A 25,090-nucleotide genomic window follows, 5' to 3' on the forward strand; every position below is an offset into this window, starting at 1 on the left:
AGATTAGAATTGTGTCGATGTCCCAACCCGACTGTATATATATTCCATTTACACCCATTTTAATTGTAATATTCTTTGAATCTCTAAAGGAAGAGTTAAGAGATGTTGCACAGATACAATTCTTGTGACTGAAGTTTTCATGCCAATTTTAGCCTTTTTGCTACCTTAACTTTTATCACATTTATGCTAACCTAAGGGTCACGTTTTTGTGCTAACCAGTTTTTTTATGTTAACCTTAGATTTAAGCCTTTCTGCTAACTGCTAACTAAGTTTTTGGTCTTCATGCTAACCTGTGGATCATGATGTTAACCACTTCTGAGTTTTTATGCCAACCGCAGATTTTAGTCGTTATGCTATATTTTAAGTAGGACGTTTTTATGCTAACCTACGATTCACATTTCATGCTTACCAGGCTCAGTTTTCATCCTAAACTCAGATTTTAGTGTTTCTGCTAACTTAGATTGAAGACATTTTTATGCTAATGCGAAGATTCAAGGTTTATGCTAACTCAGGTTTCGGAGCAATTATGCTAAACCAACATTAAAGTTTGTTGCGAACCCATGAGTATTTATGTCAACCTAAGTTTTGTGCTTTAGAGCTAACCAAAGCTAACAGACTGTATGCTAAATATTAGGCTAGTTTAGCTTTGCAGAACATTGATTTAAAATTATAGCTAATAAAGGAACTTCTTTGTTGTCTTTGCTTTCAGCCAACCCAGAGAGCTTTGCGCTCTACTTCATGATGGGCGTCTGTTTTGGGCTCTTCATGGCGCTGTGCCTCCTGGTCGCCGGCATCACCTGCAGGGCTCGCCGCCACAACAGGCCTCCTCCGTCCCCCGAGAGGAGGCAGCTCAAGGAGTCCAGCGAGGAAGATGAGGACGAGGATGAGGAGGAGAGCGTTGCAGAGGAGGACGGGGTGGAGTCGGACATCCCAAAAGTGACAGTGGATCCCCTGAGTGACCGCAGCAGCCAATCTAACGGCACTCTGAGGAGCGTGAACGTATTCGCCTCGGCCGAGGAGCTGGAGAAGGCCAGGCGACTGGAGGAGAGGGAGCGGATCGTCAGGGAGATCTGGAGGAATGGGCAGCCAGACATCCTGGTCACGGGCACGGGAACAATCGGAAGAGTGCATTACCACTAAGAGACATTTTGACTGGGCCTTAAAAAGACGCTTCCCCTTTACCTGTATGGAGGCTCAGAGCAGTCGTTATTAAAACGATCAAATGAATGAAAATTATTGGTGAAACAAAATATCTCTAATGTAGCAACCTCTGCACACGGCATGTCAACATAATTATTTATTACGTACTCCAATTTAAACCTTTATATTATACAGGAAGTTTTATTATGTAAAAGTGGAAATAAAAACATGTAAATACATTTAAAAAAAAAAGTCCACAACCGAATAATTCTTGCACAGACCCTAAATACAAACCCCAATTCCAATGAAGTTGGGATGTTGTGTAAAACATAAATAAAGACCTATATTCGAATGAATACACTACAGAGACTAAATATTTAACCTCAAAACTGATAAACTTTGTTTTTCTGCAAATATTCACTCATTTTGAATTTGATGCCTGCAACTCGCTCCTATGAAGCCTCTGAAGGGGTCATGTCTACCACTATGTTAAATCACGTTTCCTTTTAACAACGCTCAATAAGGGGACTGAGGACACTAATAGTTGAAGCTTTGTAGGTGGAATTCTTTCCCATTCTTCCTTGATGTACGACTTTAGCTGCTCAACAGTGTGCGGTCTTTGTTATACTGTATATTCTGTATTTTGCGCTTCATAATGCGTCACACATTTTAAATGGGAGTCTAGTACCCGCACTCTTTTACTACAAAGACACACTATTGTAACACGTGTAGAAGGTGTCTGGGTATTATCTTGCTGAAATAAACAGGGATGTCCCTTAAGAAGACGTTGCTTGGATGACAGCATGTGTTGCTCTGAAACCTGTATGTACCTTTCAGCAATAATGGTGCCATCACAGACGCCATGGGCACTAACAAACCCCCCATACCATCACAGTTCTTGGCTTGTGAACTTTGCACTGATAACAGTCTGGACGGTCCTTTTTCGCTTTAGCCCAGAGGACACAACGTCCATAATTTCCAAAAACAATCTGAAATGTGGACTCGTCAGACCACAGCCTGGAGAAGCCGGCTGCGTTTCTGGGGGTTGTTAATATTCGGCTTTAACTTTTAGATGTGGCGACGAACTGCGTCGACTGACAATGATTTTCCAAAGTGTTCCTGAACCCCTCTGCTAACATCCTTCACAGAATGACGTTGGTTTTTAATGCAGTGCCGTCTGAGGGGTCGAAGGTCATGGGCAAAAATGAACTCCTGTACACATTGGATTTAAGCGCAAAGAACCATATATGGTAACTTCATTGACCTTGCTTTTCTATATGAAAATGAAAAATTTAGAAAAATGTCATAAAGGTAATAAAATTATGCCCTACAATAACACTAGGGTGGAAATGTTGGGCCCAATGAGTGGTTAATGTTGGTTTTTAAGCTTTGCTGCTGAGATTTTTCCAGATCCTCTGAATTTTTTTGATTCTATAATAGACTGTCATGGATTTAGGGACAAAATCCCTAAATTCCTTGCAATTGTACATTCAGAAACGTTGTTCTTAAACTGTTTGCCCACATAGTCGCTCACAAATGGTGAGTCACCCCTCTCCTTGCTTTTAAGCCACTGAGCCTTCCAGGGAGGCTCCTTTTATACCCAATCATGACACTCACCTGTTTCCAATTCGCCTGTTCACAGGTGTTTTGTGAGCATTCGTCAACTTTCCCATTCTTTGGAACAAGTCACAGGCATCTTATTCAAAATGAGAGAATATTTTTAAAAAAACAAACAAAAAACAATAAAGTTTATCAGTTAAACATTAAATATATTTCTGTTTTTGTTGTGTGTTCAATTGAATACAGCTTTTTATTTACGTTTTACAACTTCCAGTGGATTTGGGGGTTTGTGAGTGAAGTAAATATAACATAAACAATGAGAATAAATACAGACAAAATATATATATGTCTACAATGCTTTTACTTTATTTATGCAGCAGGTTTAAAACAACAAATTGCAAAGTGTTATTTGTAAAATGCAACAAAAGAGAAAGAAAGCACAAACTAAACATGACAGAATGGTGCAAGGCAATAAAATGTATCATAAATCTATAAATAACCAGGCTCAATATGAGCGTGTTAATGTAAGTAAGAAAATGTTTGTCTGATAAATTAATCTTTAAAAGTCCTGATATTATTAGGAAGTTGATTCTATGATAACCTTTAGTTTTATAAGGGAAATGGAAAAGAAGGCTGAGATAAGATGATAGGACCGAGCGACTAGTACAGGATGAAGTTAAAAGAGGTTGTTAAGCAGAAGGATTTTGAATGTGACCCTAAATTTTATTGGAAGCCAGCGATGAGATGCAGGAACTGGGGCGACAAAAACTAGCGCCAGTGAGTAAATAGAAGATGAGTTAAGTGTGGATTAATAAATAAACTCATCTGGGGACAGGATATGTTAGATTTTGACTACAGTTTGTAGCTGAAGGACTGAAAACATTTCAAAATCTGATGATTACGGTCAAAAATAATACACCATTACATGTTTTCACTAAGAAAACTGAGGCATTTAATTGTTTAATTAACGTAGTCTGGAGTCTTAAAGATTCTGTGATGAAAAAAAATAAAAAAATCTCTGGAAACTAGAATTATTGGAATAAAAGAAACTTAAATAAGTGAAAAATATACCTGAATTATTCTACAGTTTCATGGTTATATATTTTGTCTGTATATTCTCATATGATTTTATTGAATTTATTGAAACATTAGACACTTTTGGCTGCCATCTGCATTATATCGCTTGTGGCATAAAAGAGATTTTAAACTCTTTGGCTTTAACTTCATTAACCTTTGCAATGTGAATAATTAAAAGTTAAACCACTTCTTTTATTTTTTTTAGTCTCTTTAACCGTGGTGGTGAAGTTATTCACTATTAAACAAATTAATGGGAGTCAACAATCTTTGAAACCACTGTTATGAGAAGATTATCATAACATCCAATGAACCTGATTAATGACTACAGTAATGATCAGACCCCAGATGCAGTTTCATGGTGGGAATATCCCACAGAAACCCCTCCAGTCTTTTCCCAGTCTGTGTCTCTGACCCCGTCACTTCCTGAGTCTCCTTTCCCACAATTCCCATCACCCTCCCTCCTGCAGAGTCCCAGCTTCGTCTTCGGTGAAGCCACGTCTGCTGAGGAGCTATGAAAGAGCCTTTTTACCTCCACCGTACTGTAGATATTACCAATGCAGTGTCGTCCCAGGAGACAGTCCGTTTTCTGTCGGCTGGATTCCCACCCTGCGGCCATGAAAAGGCCGATTATGTTACAACTGGAGGGCTTGTGTCCGCTGTCCGCTGAGTGTCATGTTATAAGTGGCGCTGGCTGAATTGGAGATTGTTTTGGAGAGAAAATGAGACTCATGACCCGATGATTTGAGCTCGCTCTGTTTATTCAGAATGAAAATATGCTTCACCCCGAGGCCCTTTACAAGAAAAATATATAAACCTTATCAGCTTCAGTTTGAGGCTTTAGACATGACTAATGAGAAGATGTTTGCTGAAGTTTGGGTGAAATACAGGTTTTGTTGCATATTTTGAATTTAAAATAATTAAATACAACTCTCTGCAGCAAAGCAACATTAAAATGAGCCGTCTTCAAATGTTCCAGTTTCCTTTTTTGCAGTTTCAGGTTGAACTTTTTAAGGTTGTTACTAGAAATTTATTCATTCATTTTCTGTAACCGCTTGTCCTCTGACAGCTGTCATTGGGCGAGAGACAGACAACCATTCACACTCACACCTACAACCAATTTAGAATCACCAATGAACCTAACCACCAGTCTTTGGACGGTGGAAGGAAGCGAGAGTACCTGGAGAGAACCCACACAGACACAGGGAGAACATGCAAACTCCACACAGAACATGGATTCGAACCCACAACCATCTTGCTGTGAGGCATCAGCGCTAACCAACACACCACTTGATTTATAAAGGTAAAATGTGCGTTTATTTATTCAACAAGGATATTTGTGTTTGGTGAATCTAGGGATATATGCCATGAAAGGAGTAATTGTACATTTATTCAACAAGAACATCTATGTGATACATGACACTGAGGGGAATAATTGTTCTCCTTTATAAATCTGTATTCAAGCAAGAAGTTCTTTATTAGTTTCACAGTATTATCAGAATTAAGGTGAACAAGAAGAACCAAGTTGGCAGAACTCTTGGCAAAACTTAAAAACCTTAGTTAAGTCAACAACAGCAGGCAAAAGCTGAGAGAACTCAAAGATCTCTTGCGTCATGTTGCCTTGATATTTTACGCTTTCTCAACTTGTTCTTTCTTTCTTTCTTTCTTTCTTTCTTTTTTTTTTGACCTGATGAAGGCGACAGAAAGTCCAAGTAGTCACAAACATAACTTTATCCTGAGAATAAAAATTAAAGTAAGCAGCAAATTAAAATGTCGAGAAAGTCCGTCCAAATGTTGAGATATTATACTCAGGGATGCTGTCATCTCTAGAGCCACGAGACATTCATTCATTCATTCATTCATCTTCTATACCCGTTTGGTCCTGTTAAGGGTCACGGGGGTCTGCTGGAGCCTATCCCAGCTGTCATCGGGCGAGAGGCAGGGGTACACCCTGGACAGGTCGCCAGTCCATCGCAGGGCTAGCCACGAGACAATTAAATGAATCCAGTTTACTGTTTAAATGGTTTCATTTAATGTTATTGTTATATATAAAGTAGGTCTTTGCTCGTGTATGACTCTTCAGTTTCCTTATTTGGTTAAACAAAAACAGAAATTAAATAAAGTTTCAGGCGTCTGTGCAGATTCTCAGTCCTCCATGTCGTGACGTATCCTGTTTATGTCAATCTGAACAACATCCTCCAATCACAGGTGAGTATCTGGTTGGACTCCACCCAAAGATGGGTCCAGATAGAAACCTAGACGTCCCCGCCAGTCTTTTAGAACCGAATATATTTGAATGAAACACCTCAAAGGAAAATTAAAACAAGTTCAGTGACCTTTGTTTTAGATCAAATTTAGAATCTGTTTTCTTATTACAGATCCCCCAAATGTAAACTTTGTTTTAGGACATTTTAAACTGATTAATTTTTGAGTTTCTCACTGTAAACAACTTATTTAAAGAGATCACCCTGCACCTTAGGATTTTTTTACACAAATCTTTGTCTTAATAAATGAAATAACCAACAGTTGTTGATATATTTAACACAAGTTACTGATTAAATTGTTTTCTAATGGTTTTTAGAAGTTTATATATATATATATATACACATATTAACTATTTGAACATGCTGTAGATCCACTGAACTTTCCCATTATCATGCATGAATTTATCTGTTTTCTTCTTTCTCATTCTCTCTCTCTCTCTGTCTCTCTCTATAGATACAAAAATTAATAATATATGTCTCTATGTGATGAAGCTACTGGATACTGAATTTCCCTCAGGATATATAAAGTAACTTTCCATCTATCCGTCTTCTGGAGTCTCAATACACTTTAGATCCTTATCAATAATTTCTAATATAAATATTATAAAGAAATGTAAAGAACAGACTCGTGGAAATGTCCTGAATCAAAGGAGAATTTATTGAAAATTAAAAGACGGGTACTTCAAAGCTCTCGAGAACAGTAACAAAAACTTCAGATAAAACAAACAAAAAAAAAAAAGGTACAGTCCTGAAGTACATGAAGTATGTACAGACGAAAGTGGGACAAAGCAGCACAGTGAAAGTCACAAAACTAGTTCTGCTAGTTCGTGTCAATTCTTCTTAAAAATATACACTTTCCTCCTCTTCAGCTTTTTTTTTTTTTTTTCCTTTTCCCATGTTCAGGCTCTTGGACAGAATTTAAAACTGCAGGTTTACAATAATTTAGATCTGATAATTCTATACATGTATTAGCCTTTTGTAATAACTATCCTTTTTTTTTTCTCCATCTTTTAATTAAAAATCTAAACAAAGGTAGCCGCTTCCCTAGAATGAAATAACAGAGGCTGAAAACTTACATGTTTATTTGTCTAAAGCAACTTTTTTTTTTTTTTTTTTTACCGTCTACATTTGTATTAAACTGAACACACCCACAAACCAATGAGAATATACTGCAGCACACACACTACAACATGTCTTCACGTCCTACAGAGAGATACAGGTGAGGTGGCGCCGTATGAAAGAGCTCAGATAACAAGGGACGTCTGATGGTTTGTTCATCTTGAGCCATGCGACCACTACTGATTGGTCCCCTGGAGCGAGGTATGAATCAAACACTTCATGCAGCAACATTAAATATTTATCACAGCTCCAAACGAAGGAATAAAATGACTGGATGCCAAACCTCTCAGAGCTGCACCTTCTAACCGATCACAGAAGTAACACATTACTATATTATTTTATTCTAAGGCACAAATGCTTTTATTTTGTCGTGCTTGCAGAGAAAATGTTGAACTTTGTTGCCTCAGTAAGTTCTCCCTTAAAAAGACAAAAGTAAACTCGTTACAATAAAAAACAAACAAAAACAACAGTGGGCGCTCTTCATTCACGTCGGTCACGCTGCAGGAACTCACTGAACACATTTTAATCGTTAGACGAGGAGATGAAGTGGAGGGAGAGAATCTAGAGAACATAACCGCACCAATCCCGGGCGATGGGGGGGCGTTCACGGTTTCGGGGCGGCGCTGTCTCCGGCGCCCTTGGTTTCTTTATGCTCCACCTCGAGGCCGTCGTCCCCCAGCTCGCCCTCCTCTCCTCCCTGGAACATGTCGTGGGTCCACTTCGGGCTGCTGCCTCCCTTCCGATACACGAAGCGTCCACGGCGATTCGGGAAGGAGCCGCGACCTCGCCCCCGGTTGTCCACCCAGGTTTTCTCCCCGTCGCGGTCGTCGTGCTGAAAAGATATTCAGCTCGACTTAAAAACAAAAGTCGCAAAGCGCAGTAGAAAGAGGAGGCATGCAGGTTAAGAGCAAGTTTAGAATTCTTGACATTCACACAGTTTCTCATAACACATGTTTTTACAAATATGTTGCACTGGTCCAGAGTATTTTCTGCTTTTTTTTTGCAGCACAGACTTTAAACTCTGGTTAAATCAAACACATCAAATACAGTAGAGAAGGTATCAGCTGGTTTTAATGCAAGAGTGTGGACTGTGGAGTTTCGTTCTTGACACTTTCTCTAACTTTCTAATTAAATATTAGAAATATTTGATGGTTGGAACGTGAAAACCCTCCGTGTATGAGTTCAGTGTGAGCACTCACGTTGTGACGGTCCATCGAAAGGACAGTCTGAACGCAGCGTGAGTGCAGGATTAACATCCAATTAAAACATGCAGAGTGAGTCGATACAACATAGACGAATAATAATAGAAAACACGGTGTTTTCTTTCTACTCTGTCAGATGTTATATTTAAAGTAGGGCTGTCAATAGATTCAAAATGTTTAACTGTGATTTTGCCAATAGTTAACTCATGATTACCATGAAATGAACTGCACAGTTTTTATCCTGAATATACTTTAAAAGGATATTTATCAAGTTTTTAATATTCTTGTCAAGATATGAGGGGACAGATACGTTTGTTTTCTGAAAATGTTAGTTATTGGGTTTAAAAAACAGATTTTGAGAGTAAAACGATCTTGTTCGGATCCAGTTTTTAAATATCTGCTATTTCTTGTATCCTCTTGTTAGAAATCTAGCTATGAGACTGGTTTTACACAACAGATTTTGTGAGACCACGCGATAAAATCAGTCCACGTGTGAAGGCGATCGAAAAAGTGCCAAACTATAATTCTTAGAGCGCCGTCAGACCTGAAAGTCGACTGTATTTAAACAGTATGGTGACAGAAGAGCTGGACGATGTGAAACTAGAGGTAAAATATTGTGGAAACACTACAAATGTCTGGAACACACTAATCAGGAATCAGCAAATGCTTGAGGTGGTTTGTTTCTAAAACTACAGGTCGGGTTGAGGGTCAAATCACAGAACACATATCTTTAAAGTATTGTCAAAAAAATAATGTGCGTTAACTCCGACAGCCCTAATTTAAAGCCTACTTTAAACATGGTCATATAGCAGTAAATTAATTCTCACCAGGTAGTACTTCCTGCTCTTGGGGGTGTATTCAGGGTCCCACTCCTCCTCTGGAGGACGGACCGGAGGGTTCATATTGGCTGGGTTTCCATTGCTGTTGTTGCCTGGATAATTTCCCCTGTTCCAACCTCGTCCTCTGACTCTGGGGAACTGAAACGGAAAACAACACAAGGACTCAAACCTTCAGCGTGGAGGTGAAGCGCACTTTTCTTTAACGAGATGTGAAGAGTGGTTTAGTTTTTAAAATGAACCCGAGGATGATGAGAACACACAGATAAATGGAAATCAGCCATTAGTTCAGAGACGAGGTGAGTTTCAGCTGACTTACGCTCCATTACCTTAATTAAAACCAGGTAGTGCATGGAATATGTATGATAGACTGTCATCATCATTATCATCATCATCATCATCATCCTCCACATTATGTTCCTTAGCATTAGGAGGAAGGAACAGAGCAGAGAAGTGTAGTCTACTGTGATGCCATTAGGACAGAGAATCGCAGGAAGATGAGATGTCAGTACCTCAGTGGGAAACAAACACAGCACAAGAGATGAACAAAGACAGGACGGGAAACTTACAAATCCACGGCCACGGCCTCGCTCCGCGTTGAAGCCCTCGTACTCTCGGGGGCCTCTGTCCCCGGGGCCGGCATAGTCCCGTGGAGGATAGCGTGAGTGGCTGAAGCCCTCCTCTGGGTGCTCCATCCCCTCCCCCATGTACTCTTTGCCTCTGAAAGGTGGAGGATAAGGGGACGGAGAGGAGGAGGATGAGGAGGAAGAGGGAGAGCGATCCCGCTTCTTCTTTCCCTTCCTGTGAGGAGAAAAATACAAAATGAAAATTAAAAAAAACAATGTCGTAACATTCAAACAGAACAGTTTGAGGGTAGAAAACGCTGCTGTAATGACCATCACCACTTCCTCCTTCATGAAAACAAACAACATCCTTAAGCATTTAATTAGATAAGATGTGCTGTCTCGTCTTCAGCATCCTGTTAAAGTTGTTTATTGGTCCAGAGTGAAGGGTGCCGTTCTTCTACACGAACAGCTGATAATAAACTTGTGTTCATCAGGGCTGGATATCGCTCCTGATTTCCTGGATCAATTAAATTCACAAGGACCTTTTGGACCCTGGTAAAGTCAGGCTGTTATTTTAAAACAATCCAAAGCTAGATTTGAGCTTCTCGACAGGTAGATTCTACACAAGTATGGCGTCTCTGATTAAAAAATAAGACGAGACTTCATTTCATTTCATTTTCAGTGACTTTTTAATCGGACGTACTTGGATTTCTTGTGGTGTTTCCCAGATTTCTCAGAGGACCTCTCTCTGCTCGGCCCTCGGGAGCCTCCAGGGCTCTTGCCTCCTTCACGCTTGTACTCGGGCTCCCTCCCAGCGAACCTCTTACGTCTTTCAATATCCAGGCGAAGGTCCATCACGTCGCCTTTGAATTTTTTACTTGGATCCTGCTGAGATAAAAACGTTTTTTTGTTTTAAATTACTAATTCTGCTGTTTCCAAGACTGAAGGGTAATTTTTGAATGAAGCAATACATTTCACAAAATGCTATGAAGTATTTACTAAAACATGATAGTTTGAAAGCTTGACAACATATCCACAGTACAGATGAAGATGTAGAATACATGGAAGCACTGTGTTCCCTCTAGTGGTCAACAGAATACATTACAGCTGACAATAATTACTGTCATCACTTAACACTGACTTCCACAAATATAGTAAATAACTACGTAATAATAAACAATAGTTATATCTTAAAATAGTACTTGTCACAAATGGTTTGTGGTAACCAGCAACATGCATGTAGCTCAATAAAATAAAATGAATTTCACAGTTTTGAGTCTTGATTTGTTTCTTTTCAAGAAAAATACTTACAAGGTAAAGGCACTGATAAGCGTCCCTTGAGAGGCTTGGACTCGGGATCTTAATTCACTTCCTTTAAGCCTTTGCTCTGGTTCGTACATACCCAATCAATAACCATATCTCATAGGCTTGGGGGGGAGCTTGCTTGCTTGCTTGGCACTTACAAAACACAATTGGGCTCTTTTGATTTAGAAATACGCATCCTTTAGAAAGAAAAGCACAAAGCTGAACACTGCTGCTCTGGATTGTCTCAAGAGTTGCTTGTCTCCAAATACGTCAAATTTCAAAAGCGCTCGTCACCTTGTAGCTCGTCTCCTCCACATCCTCAAACAGGTGAGAGTGCCTCTTAAAGGCACTGGGGGAAACATCGATTCTCCTGAGAGAGGAGGAAAAGACCGCATGTCAGTTATTGCTAAAACAAAACCGTACCGAACTTGTGTTTGTTAAAAGCACCACAAATAATCTGATAATTGACCCTTTTATTGGTCTGCTGACCACCAATCAGAAGACTGTTGCACTTTCTCAAGTCCCGACTTCCTGCGTTACAGTTGCAAGGTTAGAAAAACAATAGCAATGCTGGCGTCCACTCCCGTAGAAAGACACTGGCGATAGGTGGACTGCAGACCAATCAGAAAGTCGACAAAGTGTCAAACAGTGCTCGGGGGGGGGGAGGGGGTACCTGTGGATTTCTGGGCTCTTCCTTGGCTTCATCATTTCTACCTCTGCAGCTTTTCTTTGGTATATGGCAAACCGCTCGCTTAAAGTCATGTCTGAAGAGTGGAAGTGTTGAGCTGCAAACAAAAACAACAAAAAAGGTGTTATTCCACACACACACACGGCAACAGCACAGTGGTACTAGCTAACAAATACGGAAGTAATGAACCGGTGGAGCTTGTTATCTGCTGCGGAGACGAGACACAACCGGGGCGGGTTACACTGTACCTTTGATGTAATGTACAATTGAGACTATGTGCTGAGCAAACAGCTCTGAGGGGCTGCGACGGAGCTGTGTCGACTGAATGTGCTGGAAAATGGAGCGAAACTCTGGGTCTTTCTTAGAGGGATTGAGCAGCTCTTGAGGCAAGAGGTGATCTTTAGAAAGGGAAGAGCTGCAAGAACAAGAGAAAAGAGACACTGATTGACGCGAACAAATGCAGAAACGTGTGGCTCGTCTCGTATTTGGGGCTGGGTATACCTGGGTATTTCATCTAAAGCACCGAATTTGAGCTCAAAGTCTTCCCTTGATGCGGACAGGTGTCGAACAGGTGATGGTTCACGAGGAGGGAAAGCGCCGGGAAACAGCGGCCGGTCTTTCTCTCTTGAAGTCGTGGGAGGAGACAGGCTTCTTCTGGGCTTCTCCTTTTCCTTCTTCTCCTTCTTCTTGGACTTCTCCTCTTTCTTGGAGGTGTGTTTGCGGCTCCGGTACGACTCCTCCTCCACGTGATCTACAGACTCGGGCTTCTCTTCCCTCCGACTCTTCTCCTTGACAGACGGGTAGGACGTCGGGTAGCTCGGCTCGTCACCCCATTTACCGTAAATGTTCAGGGCGGTGACGGTGGGTTTGACTTCATCGTCCTCCTCGCTGTCGCCCTCTTTCAGCCCGTGCGACTTGAAGAACTCTTCTTCGCCGTCGTCAAAGAAAGGCAGGGTCTTGTCTTCTTTGGAGTCGCCGAAAGAAGCGGACGAGATGTTGAAGAGCTCGCCGGACTTGCCGCCTTTTTCTAGCTCTCTATCTGCCGTGTTCTGCTCCTTGTCACGGCCGTTCTCCTTGTCAGCTGCTTGCTTTTTGTTTTTATCAGCCAAGAACCTGAAAACAGAGAACCAGAGGAACGCTTTAGCACCTGAAACGCCAAATACACCATTAATATGCTTATTATAACAATTACACTTAAGACTGTGGAGAACAAAGCCGTCTAAAGGGTAAACCTGACCTTTCCCCCTCTTTGTTTTGCATATTAGTTTTATTTTTCTATTACTTTACATGTAATTCTGTGAAAATACAAACCTGAAAACTTAATTCTCATTAAATAAAATAAGTTATGCCATGTTTACCCTTTTTGTGCGCTACAACCAAGAGTTGCTAACTTAACACACTGGCTTTTAAACTTGACGGGAGATAAACCTCTGTACATCGTCTAAACATTTATTCAGGTGGCAAATTTCTCAAAAGCCCATCCATCCATAAATAAATAAATCCATAAAACAGTAAAAGACCAGGACTCACATTTCAGTAATTATACTCACGTAACCATCACCGTCCTAAGTAAGTAGGATTTCATTTTCGGCTACATTTTCAATGCACTTAAACTCAGGAGTCTTTATGTTTCATTCCTTTTTAACCTGTTTTCTTCCAAGGATCTTTGAAAAAACGCTAAACATGTTTGAAAGACAAATAACGTTCATAATTTGTTAGGAAAATTAAAGAGAAATTAACGTTCCAGTATCTAGGAGAAACAAAAAAAAGGCCTGGACATACTTTTTGAAGGCAGCAGAGAGCACAGTCTTATCACCAGCTTTGGCGTCTTCCTTTCCAAAGAATCCAAAGCCGCCAAACGAGGCCGTTTGTCCGGACTTTGTGGGGCTCTTCGACGACGGAGGAGGGGACACGGCACCGACGCTTTTCCACAGGGGGCCACCGATCCCCTTGCCGTCAAGACCAGAGGGTGCATCGTCTTTCTTAGTCTCCGCGCTGGCTCTTTTGGGGCTCGCGTCATAGTCGATCCACTTCCCTCCGGACGCCTTCTCGATGACGGTGCTGCCGTCTGCTGGCTGGCCCAGCTTCTCTGCTTGACTCGCCGACGGCTTGTCTTTAGTGTCCTTGGCGCCGGGTCGGCCCTTGCTGCTGCGATGCCGTGGGGACGAAGACCGGGACCGAGAGGAGTAGCTGGAGCGCCTGGAGCGGCGAGATCGTCCCGAAGACGAGCGGTCGGAGTAGCGTGAGCGGCTCCGGCTGCCCGAGCGCTTCTTTGGCGTGCGGGAGCGTGAGCGCCCCCTCCTAGGGCTGTGCGGGTGGTGGTCCTGGTCGTGGTGGCGGTCGTGCCAGCCTCCTCCTCCTCCTCCTCCTCCTCCGCCGCCGCCGCCGCCGCCGCCTTGCCAGTTAGACTTATAGCCGTAGCCGCCTCCTCTGTTTTGGTAATGACCACGTGCGTAATAGCCTCGGTTTCGGCCTCGGTAGTGGTACGGCCTGCGGTAGCCTCGGTTGTAGCCTCTGAAACCACCTCTGTTGTTCTGATAGTCCCGAGAAGGGTAGTTTCTGTAGGACGGAGAGTGAGAGCGAGAGCGGGAACGGGACCTAGAACTGAAAAAGAGAACAGAAGGAAAATATAAAAAAAAAAAACATGCAGTGAGGTTGTTCATAATGTTAAACAATTTTCCGGGAAAAAAGTTTGACTGTTGGTAACGTGATACGGGACGGGATGGAGCAAATAATCAACGGGAGCGGGACGGAGCCGGAGATTTAATTAAAAAGTGACGCTGCAATGCGGTGAGTGCGCCCAACTTTAGACAACAACATGGGGAGCGGGACGTGATCTGGGAGTCTTTCTCTCGTGATTTTGCGGGACAGGATTTTTGTTGGGGGGGCAGTCACGTGATCGGGATATGACGGGAGTATTTTTGTGGGCTTGGGATGGGAGCGACAACTGCTTCCCGTGTCACCAGTGCAAAAATCTGATTTGGTGCCAAAACATAAATCGTCTTCCATTATTTGGAGGTATTTCGGATTTAAAAACGATGATGTAAACCAGAGCGAGGTGTTGCGCTGGTCGCTTGGCGAAAATTGCGACGAAGCAAGATAGCACAAGAAACATGTTTCACCACGTGAAACAACACCATCACGTGCTGCACGAAGAGTGTGTTGCAATGAGAGAAACACCGGGGACTTCTCAGTCATCCCAAAAGAAGCCCAATCAAAGTTTGATTGCTGATGCGTTCAGTAGCGTTACACCGTATGTGTCGACGTCCACCAGACATAAACACATTACAGACGCTGTAACATACCACATTACAAAAGACGTGGTACCCGTGTACACAGTCTCGAAAGACGGCTTTTAAAAAAAAAATGGTATCGATATCGAGATATCTGGCATAATTGACCTATGGCTAAACCACGCCCCCTCCACTCACTCGGACAAACAATCAACATTCGATGACACGCGCTATGGCAACTTTCACAGAAAGAGACATTTGTCAGGAGGCTATCGATGATTTTTGGAGTCAGAAGGATTACATTTCATCTCCAAGTGACCAAAAGGGTCTACACCATGCGTTGGAAGGTTATATTAATGATGTTATCATTGAGAAGGTCGGTAAGAAGCTTCTACTTCAGGCAAAAATCTACAGGTCTCAGTGCAAACGTGAAAAACCCCATCTCGTTGCCATCACCATCTCAAACAAGACAGAGGATCAGCATTGTTCATGCACTGCAGGGTAAGAAGTGTGATTTACTTTCAGTTTATTCATTTATTACGTTCAGTTTATTAATCTAACTTGACGTGACTTGTAAAATATGCTATCGTAGTTGCTACTATCTTATTTTTAATCTAAACCTATCTTAAAGCTCCGTATTAGCATAGCTAGTTGCTAAACATCTGTTAAGAGTAACAAGTTCCATGTCTTTGATCTGACACATCATTGGGATTGAATCCATAGGGAACCGGGTTACTGCTCCCATGTTATTGACGGCTCACTTGACCGCAGTCTTTGGAAAGGGTAAAAAAAAATAGACACCGTCGTCGCCCAGCCTCTCGGGATACCTAGTATCGGAGTTGCAGGTACCCCATGCACACCGTTTGACCATTTTAAACTTAAAATGTCACGAAAAAACATATAAAAACGAACGAAAACTGACTAACTGCAATGCATTTCAATGGCCGTGGAAGCAGAGAATGTCCGAGTGTATTGGGTTAGCTGTGCGCACTGTGATTGGCTCATCGCGTTTGGGGGCGTGGTTTAGCCATAGGTCAATTATCCACCTTATTCCTAGCTCCCATGAGCCCTTGCGTGAATTATGGGCGAGACTTCCGGTACGGACCGGAAGCGGTATTTTTACATGCTAGCTGTCAGCGCGAATCCACTTTCTCTGACTACTTCGACACGTAAATCATGTGGGAACACCAGCTCAAACAAGACGACATTGCAATCCCGCTGCCTGATAATATAGAGGGGTGGGAGGATGACATGAAGAAGTGGCCTAAAATAACATACAGTGGCGTAGTTAGCTACTTTAACTGTGCCGCTTCGGACGGGGAGGCATCATCTAAAAAGCTCTGAGGCGTATCAGTACCTGCACAGTAATAAAAGTTGGACGCGTTTTGTTAAAAGAGATCGTGGCGTGGGACACAATCTTATTTACCTTAAAGCAGACGTAGAGGCCAACTCATCACCGAGCCTTGGTATTAGTGTCATCATCAGCAGAGCTTGCAGCCAGGCTGCTACCATCCTTTGGAAGGTATATGTTTATTGTTCTGGTAGTTTTAATGACAATTTTCTTTGCTTTTAATGTAGGACTGCAACAAACGATTATTTTTGTAATCAATTAAATGTAATTAAAACTATTTTTAAGGGGCAGGTATCATAAGTTTTCTTCTTCCTGCTCCTTTTCATTGATGGTGTTACGTATATAATCATGTAATGTATTTAATCTATGAATGGAATAAATATATGAATGAACGAATGAATCTTTAATTTATTTTCAATTTAGGTTGAGAATGCTGTGAGACAGGGAAAGACAGGGACACCATGCAGTGATGCACAGAGAAAGTGGAATTATTCTATTATTGAACAAAATATTACACTACCAGTCAAAAGTTCAGACACACCCTCTCATTTAATGGTTTTTCTTAATTTTCACGATTGTTTACATTGTAGATTCTCACTGAAGACGTCAAAACTATGAATGGACATGTATGGAATTATGTAGTAAACAAAGTGTGAAATAACTAAATATGATTTATATTTTAGATTCCTCAAAGTAGCCACCCTTTGCTTTGTTGACAGCGCTGCAAACCCAATGAGCTTCATGATGTAGTCACCTGAAATGGTTTTCACTTCACAGGTGTGCCTTGTCAGGGTTCATTTGTGGAATTTCTTGCCTCTTTAATGGGGTTGGGACCATCAGTTGTGTTGTACAGAAGTCAGGTTGGTATACAGCTGACAGCCCTATTTGACAACTGTTACCTGATTGGTATGAATTCTAAGTAAAGAGAAACGAGTCCATCATTACTTTAAGAACTGAAGGTCAGTCAGTCCAGAAAATTGCAAAAACTTTGACTGTGTCCCCAAGTGCAGTTGCAAAAACCATCAAGCGCTACGATGAAACTGGCTCACATGAGGACCGCCCCAGGAAAGGAAGACCAAGAGTCACCTCTGCTGCTGAGGATAAGTTCATCTAAGTCACCAGCCTCAGAAATCACAAGTTAACATCTCCTCAGATTAGAGCCCAGATCAATGCCACACAGAGTTCTAGTAGCAGACACATCTCTACATCAACTGTTCAGAGGAGACTGCACCAATCAGGCCTTTATGGTCAAATAGCTGCTAGAAAACCACCACTAGGGAAAAGCAACAAGCAGAAGAGATTTGTTTGGGTCAAGAAACACAAGGAATGGACATTAGACCAAATCTGTGCTTTGGTCTGATGAGACCAAATTTGAGATCTTTGGTTCCAACCAACGTGTCTTTGTGCGACGCAGCAAAGGTGAAGGGATGGTCTCTACATGCATGGCTCCAACTGTGAAGCATGGAGGAGGAGGTGTGATGGTGGGGGGGGGCTTTGCTGGTGATACTGTTGGGGACCTATTCAAAACTGAAGGCACACTGAACCAGGACACAGGACAATGACCCCAAACACTCCTCCAGGCTGTGTAAGGGCTATTTGACCAAGAAGGAGAGTGCACCAGATGACCTGGCCTCCACAGTCACCTGACCTAAACCCAATGGAGATGGTTTGGGATGAGATGGACCGCAGAGTGAAGGCAAAAGGGCCAACAAGTGCTCAGCATCTCTGGGAACTCCTTCAATACTGTTGGAAAACCATTTCAGGTGACAACTTCATGAAGCTCATCAAGAGAACGTCAAGAGTGTGAAAAGCAGTAATCAAAGCAAAGGGTGTCTACTCTGAGGACTCTAAGATATGAATCATATTTAGAGTTATTAAACACTTTTTTGTTTACTACATAATTCCATGTGTTCATTCATAGTTTTGACGTCTTCAGTGAGAATCTACAATGTAAATTGTCATGAAAATAAAGAAAAACCATTAAATGAGAGGGTGTGTCCAAACCTTTGACTATTACTGTATATATTATACACTGTTATTCTTGTGACACTGCTGTCAGTCCTCTTTAGCACCCAGTGGTCTCTCACAACCACAAGTAGGGTACGGGCTCTCCGTGGGCTTTTTGTCAACAAAATGAAACGAGCACACGTACAATGTTTTCGGTGTTTTTTTTATTGTTTTTTTTTTCAAGTTGAGTTGTTTCAGCCACATCCTTCTGAGTTCCTCATCCCTCGGTAGGCGATGGAAACTGTACCGACTCTCACAACAACATTCCCTCTTCGTCCGGGTGCATGTTCAAAACACTGCTCTTGTAGCCACAGATTCAACTTCGCCTGGTTATTAGTACAACCGCGAACAGCGCAACATGTTCCCGAGCTGCGCAAGAACATTTTTAAATGCTGCGGGAGCTGATAATCGTTTAATAAATAACAGTAAAGACCAGTAAATTTCCAAATAAACCGCTACGGGAAACGAAAACCGCTAGCAACCGCTAGCAACCAATGGCTCACTGCTACTTCCGGTCTGTCACCGGAAGTTGCGCCCATAATCGTTTCTACATCAGCGCCCCCAGGAATAAGGTGGATAGAGATATGAAATTTTGTCCATATCGTTCAGCCCTAGTTCGTAGTACAGCATGGGTACTAATGTACTTCATATGGACCATAGTTAATATACATCATAAAACCTGTGAAATGTTTATTAGTAAAACTTCACACCTACAACTACTAAGAGTTACTGAGCTGACGATGAAATGTAATGGGACACAGTGACTATTTAATTATTTATAAACTATGTTAAAGTTATCTTAGTTATTTATATAATAAAAGATGAAACTAAGTACTTGATTAACGGATTAGATTCAAATGTTTCAATGTGAAAATCTATCTTCTATAAGAGCAAACAGTATTAATAAAGAAAAAAAAATGAACAGCTGCATCTCTACATTATAAACACAAGCGATTGTTTTAAAGGACATAAATGATGATTAACTTGTCTGACCAGCAGATGGAGCCTTTGACAAACTCTAGTCTTTCATTGTGGAAACCTAATATCAAACACAAGCTACTGGCGCCCGGGTGTGTGTGTGCGAGTTCACGAGGGGGCAATAATACAAGCTCATTTATACGAGAGAAGAGTCGACACCAAGCTCTGCCTGCTCATTACGGGTCACGGTGACTAAACTCCTAAAAACAACATCAAAAAACAACTTTTCAATCCTTCAGCTTCAAGAGAAAGTTAACCTTAGCTTACGCAATATTAGATGAATCACCGTGGACAAAAACGTTTGCCAACATGCGCCAAAAGCATTAAAAAGGAAACACTTCTGCTTACCCAACGCGCTTTTTCATTTGAACAGTGACTGTGCTGCATTACAAACAAAACACACTCATTCCCTCAGGCAGACCGACTTAAGCGTACGTGGTAGAAAAAGACTTGACAACGGGACGCAATCTGCTCCTGTCCACAGCGGGAGGAGGCTATGAAGGGGGGGGAGGGAGATACGGCGAAGCCTATAGTACTCGCTCGACGCCCCATTTCCTGCTCTGACAAATCATTGACAAGCAGTGTAGCAATGCTGTGCGGGGATAAGACCCAGTCCCAAGTGACTAACTGTGTTTTTTAACCGTTGATCTTCAAACAGTTGACAAGTGGGTGGAAAACAGACAACACAAACAAAAACAGAATGCATCAGGGACCCCTTGGGGCGAAGGTGAACTGATCCAAACTGGTTTAAGGCTGGTTTATGCAAAGCGAAACCTAGACTGAGCTGGATAGTTAGACCTGAATATAACCTTGTGTCAAAAAAAACAAAAACTATGAATGAATTCCGCACAAAATCTTATCTTTACAAAGGTTATTGTATTCAGGATTAGTTTAATATATCTGAATGAGACGCTGATTCAACTGTGGCTTGTAGTTAGATCATGAGTTGTATAAGGGCTCTACAAATAAGTACAAATAAGTTCAGCATATTTAAATATCCGTCATTCAGGGCCAGTCCAGAAATAAATGTATTAGGCATCATGTATAAAACACAAAGGTTTTACCTGTAGCGGCGTTTTCTGGATCTTGAGCGGGAGCGGCTTCTAGAGTGAGACCTGGAGTAGGATCTGGATCTGGACCTTGACTTGGAGCGGGACCGAGCCGGAGAATCTGGAGCCTTTGACATGTTTGCACTCAGGCCAGTGTTAATAAACCCTTCAATAAAAAAAAAAAGACAGTGTCAATGCCAATTCTTTGTTTACCGTTTACTACTGAGTTTAAAGGTTATTAAGCTAGGCAAATATTAAATGAAATCCTTTCAAATCTCCCACATTAATCAGGAGCGCACGGCTACACATTTGCAGAGCTGCTGCGCGGGCTGAGACTGGACAGGGGTATGTGACACCTTGCCGCCTATCATCAAGACCCTGCAGCCCCACATGACCTTGAACTGTCAGGGGAGGGGGGGGGGGGAGAATAAATCAAAGCCAATGCAGCGATAACCAGACGAAGCTAACAGGCTGGCGTAAAGACTGCGGCGGACAGCTGGAACAGCTTGTAAACATGTGCACTCAAGCGTGCGGCGGGCATAAGACGGAAGGAGCAGGGCTTCTGTGCGGACGACACGTTCGGGCTGTTCGCTAAATACGAGTGAAAAGCTGGATCTACAACACACACTGTCAAGAGAAGATACCATGAAGTGGATCGCATGGGGGAAAATCATTTACAACAAGTATTATCACACAAGTTTAGTCAGAGATATAGAATCTGTTTTATTGAACTGCATCCATGTTCAGGTCCTTTTTTACGGGGTGACCAGGACACAACATGAAACAACCAAGCAGCCATAGAAGCAAACTGATGTGTCAAATATCTGATAAATTATTTCCAGATCCTTCTGCAAAAGTACTTACGATTTTCTGTTGAATTCTCTGCGACGCCAAAATGTCTATAAAATGTTTGTTAACCGGAAATGACCTTGGTTCTACCGTAATAAAACACTATTCTTTAATCTTACCTTCAGGACGGGCAAAGGCTGATTTAATCAAAACACAATTTCACCACAAAGTTCACAAACAAGGATGTTATTGTCCTAACCCTCAAGGTTTAATCTGTGAGTCTATTTGAGCCGTTTTCAACCAACGAGCTGCAGAGTGGATCAACGCTGCGGAATAAAAAGACGATCTCCACCAACGTTTTCGACACCCCCCCCCACGCGGAAATTAAACAGCTTTTGTAACAAACAGCTGACTTTTGCAAAGTAACCGCCCTAGGAGCAAACAAAGTTACTTACTAATACATGCAAAAAAACAGAAAGCTTTTACTATCTGAAAACGTTGGCCTCCCTGCTGACACAGTCTGAAGCATTTGCATTCTTATTCAAGATCCAACCTGGGGGGACCACAATGAAGGGGGCTTTTCCACCAAGTGATGAGGAATGCCTGTTTTTCTTTCTTGTCTGAAGAGAAAACAGTTGAAACTGGTCAAACAATGGTTGGGCATTGAGGCTTTTTCCCCCCCAGCCCCCCAGCCCCCTAGCCAGTCCAAAGCCAAAGCAGGCTGCTTAAGAGTTTGTTGACTACTTAAGGCAGTCGAGGGAACAAAAGGTCGTTAATTGCTCTTTTGCGAAACATTTTAACGTCTGGGTCGCCTGTTTGTTAGGTATCTGAACCTCTATGACGCACTAATGCAGGAATCAATACTACAAAATCTCTGAATTTAATAAGAATAGCTGCGCAATAGTACACTAACAATGTTAAAACTTTGTATTCGTAGCAGTTCATCCCTGATTCTGTAGCAGACTTCATTATTGCCCTGGCAGTTCATTACAGACAGGTGTACGAGTGACTTCCACCTCTTTATGTACTGTATACTGTATACTGTATACTACCCAAAAACCCTACTCTCCTTTTTGACACCGAGACAAATGAGGAAGTGAAAGAGAGCATGGAGAATGTACACGTTTTTGCTGCACTGCTGCCTCTTGACAGTATATGGGGCAGAGGTCTCTCCGCTGAACACTCTGCAAACATCAAACAATATCTGATCCGCTGAATAATGCACAACTGGTTTAGGGTTTAATTTGTTTTTTGTTTTTTTTTTTACAAAAAGCAGCAACACACGGGCTGTAGGGGGGGAAATATCTGAGAAACTTGCAGAACAACAAAAACAGATCAAGTGTTAATTTCATTACATTGAGTAGTTAGTGACCTAAGACAAACAAAATTAACAAATATCCCCTCCATTGACAAACACGTTGGCATAAACCTTATTTAAATGTAAGATTTAACATTAAATCCAAGTATTTTCTGTCGTGCACGAGTAAGTTTTGTTAACCATTACATGCTGCGGCTATGTCATGGCAGCATGAGGTTAAAAGAACAAGTGTTCACCGACTTAACAACAACAAAACGGATATTACTAGTTAAAAACTAACGCGTAAAATTATTAAATTAAGTGTTTATTTTTATTTAATATTCCACTATACTGTAGCAAACACTAAATTCCAGTTAGACAGGCTACTTCAGCTATCGATAATGCTCCAACGGTCACAAATAGCTCCTCACATTTTAACCTAAGCAAGCAAACGAGGTGCTAACTTTAACTGCCTGTTATCGTAGCTACAAGTCGAGGCTTAGTTACCTTTTCCTGTGTTCGCAAGAATGGACGAGGTTTGTTAAGCCAAACCAAAGGTTTAAGCAAGTTGAGGCCAAGCTGCACGATCGACTGGTCCCTCCTTCCTGGTTTCACTGCACTAACACCGACGGATGTTAGCAACTTAGCTTGTTAGCTAGCCGCGCCGATACCAACAACTAAAAAAAAAAAGAAGCGCTGCGCCTTTACAGAAGGCCACGCTCCGCGACGACTGTGTCACACTCCATTGGGCATATGCCGTACGACGCCTCCGTGTGTCTATCAATCGTGCAAAGTGTGCGCTTTTGACGCCTTCGAGATTTCACGGTTGCTAACGGTCGAGCTTACGGGCGCTAACGTTACGTCCAAGTCACGCGAGACTTTGAGGGTGAAGTATCGCGTGATTTGAGCCTTGCCTCGAGGCTTTTAGCAATGGCTCAAATGTCAACATTGTTCAGCATGTAGTAGCAGCATATAAATATTTAATAAGTCATTTATAATAATATATAAATGCCGTCTCCAGTAATTGGTGCCTAAAGCATGACTTACACCTGCTGACACTATATTATAAATAAGCTTACACCTGTTTATAACTATATTATAGTGTATTTATTAAATACCACTGCTTATAAATGACAAAACGGGGGACTTAAAGTGTAAAGTGCATGTTTAGGATGCAGTAACATTGGTAAAGCACATTGTTACCCCAGTGTGACGAACTGTATGAAGTGTTGTGTCCGTTGGAATCAAAACTGAAATGGATTTCCATATTTTTAAGACGTTTTAAAAGAACTACAGTACATCTAAACTTTAGTTTGTGTAAATAATCCAAAAGTTAAATGAAAAATAACACTAATAACTTTTTTTTTTCTCATTTACTTTACTCAGTATAGTGTTGGGGCTATTTTGAATCATTCATTCATCTTCTATACCCGCTTATTCCTGTTAAGGGTTGCGGGGGTCTGCTGGAGCCTATCCCAGCTGTCATCGGGCGAGAGGCTATTTTGAATCAATACATCATAAATCAGAAACAAGGGTTTAGTGTTTGTACTATATTGTTATAATTAATTCTCATTAAATGCAAACAGCACTATTTTCAACTGATTATTAACGCTGCGTGACTCCTTCACAAGTTTAAATCTCATATATATAATTTCTGTATTTTGAAGGTCAATCTTACGCTTTTTGTGTCAAACACTGTGTCTATGTAATCATATACAACCGTATTTATATAGTTTCTGTCATATGCATTTTAAATAACCAAGCGGCGCTGGATAAATGTTTCATCTGCGCCACATTGTTTGCTCGTGCTCTTCTTGTTGGGTCATCCACCACCTGTTGGCCTCTGGGAGCTTCTAATCCCACATGGTGACGGGGAAAACAACAAGTCCCCAACAACTGAGCGGGATTCCTGTCTCGGTCTCCATCTCTAATTTACGTGTACATCATTATTTACAAGCTTTATTACAGTTATTAGAATAAGTACAAGTATGATGTATCGTCCAGCTATGTGCACTGAGATATTGGGACTGCAGTGTTCAGTGTTAAGTGACATTTGCAAAACAACTAACTGAAATTAATCAGGGATATCTCCTAAATATAACTCCTGCACACGGCAAACACATCTAATAGTTCTTTATTATTTATAGTTTCTGTCTTATTTTGGGAATGTTTTTGTATTGTTTAGTGCAGGGGTTTCAATATGCATAGGGAAAATCAAATCATGTCACAATAAATTCAAATTAAGACTCCAAAGAAGGTAATTTTGTATTTTTTTTTAAGTGTATAGATTCCCAAACAAACCTCATCTTTACAAATAACCCTTTCAAAAGTATTCAGAGCATTGCAGCCATGAAAGCTAAAAGTACAAGTTGGCTTTTACCTTTTTAGTCCGATGTACACTTGGGTAATATTTTAGCTGTTTATCCATTTTTTTTATTATTTAAATGATGCATTTGTTACTTTTATTTAACTTGTTCTCCACTTTGTATAGTTTATAAGTAATCTTTCTGCATTCTTGATAGTAAAAACTGTGGCATAGCAATAAATTATCAGAACATCAGCTTTTACAGTCCTGTTTGGGTGTTTATTTTCTTTGCTATGGTGACATGATGGACTGAACGGAGGTCCAGTT

The 25,090-nt window shown here is 41.3% G+C and overlaps 2 protein-coding genes across 6 annotated transcripts in view; one reads left to right on the top strand and one right to left on the bottom strand.

The window, feature by feature from the left end:
* Nucleotides 1-4,661, top strand: part of eva1bb (eva-1 homolog Bb (C. elegans)) — a 40,949-nt gene extending 36,288 nt beyond the window's left edge. For both annotated transcript variants that reach the window (XM_084562642.1, XM_084562641.1), the window contains exon 3: nucleotides 710-4,661. In XM_084562642.1, the coding sequence (XP_084418768.1) occupies nucleotides 710-1,140 (431 nt within the window). In that variant the 3' untranslated portion in view covers nucleotides 1,141-4,661. The remainder of the gene's footprint in view (nucleotides 1-709) is intronic.
* Nucleotides 4,662-6,677: 2,016 nt separating this feature from the next.
* Nucleotides 6,678-23,533, bottom strand: thrap3b (thyroid hormone receptor associated protein 3b). Of its 4 annotated transcripts, none has more exons than XM_084563327.1 (11): nucleotides 22,966-23,530; nucleotides 20,388-20,538; nucleotides 13,537-14,358; nucleotides 12,256-12,867; nucleotides 12,003-12,169; nucleotides 11,740-11,851; nucleotides 11,361-11,436; nucleotides 10,465-10,646; nucleotides 9,765-9,996; nucleotides 9,187-9,336; nucleotides 6,678-7,989 (listed from the first exon to the last, which is right to left on the bottom strand). In XM_084563327.1, the coding sequence occupies exons 2-11, from the start codon at nucleotides 20,507-20,509 to the stop codon at nucleotides 7,762-7,764; spliced, it is 2,703 nt and encodes a 900-aa protein (XP_084419453.1). In that variant the 5' UTR covers nucleotides 20,510-20,538; nucleotides 22,966-23,530; the 3' UTR covers nucleotides 6,678-7,761. The 4 variants fall into 4 exon arrangements, with proteins under 4 accessions (XP_084419453.1, XP_084419452.1, XP_084419454.1 ...); XM_084563326.1 differs by having other exon boundaries at nucleotides 10,465-10,649; nucleotides 22,966-23,529; XM_084563329.1 differs by having other exon boundaries at nucleotides 7,871-8,010; nucleotides 10,465-10,649; nucleotides 22,966-23,533.
* Between the last annotated feature and the right edge of the window lie 1,557 nt (nucleotides 23,534-25,090).

This window comes from Chelon labrosus, assembly GCF_963514085.1.
Source record: "Chelon labrosus genome assembly, chromosome: 16".
Taxonomy (NCBI): domain Eukaryota; kingdom Metazoa; phylum Chordata; class Actinopteri; order Mugiliformes; family Mugilidae; genus Chelon; species Chelon labrosus.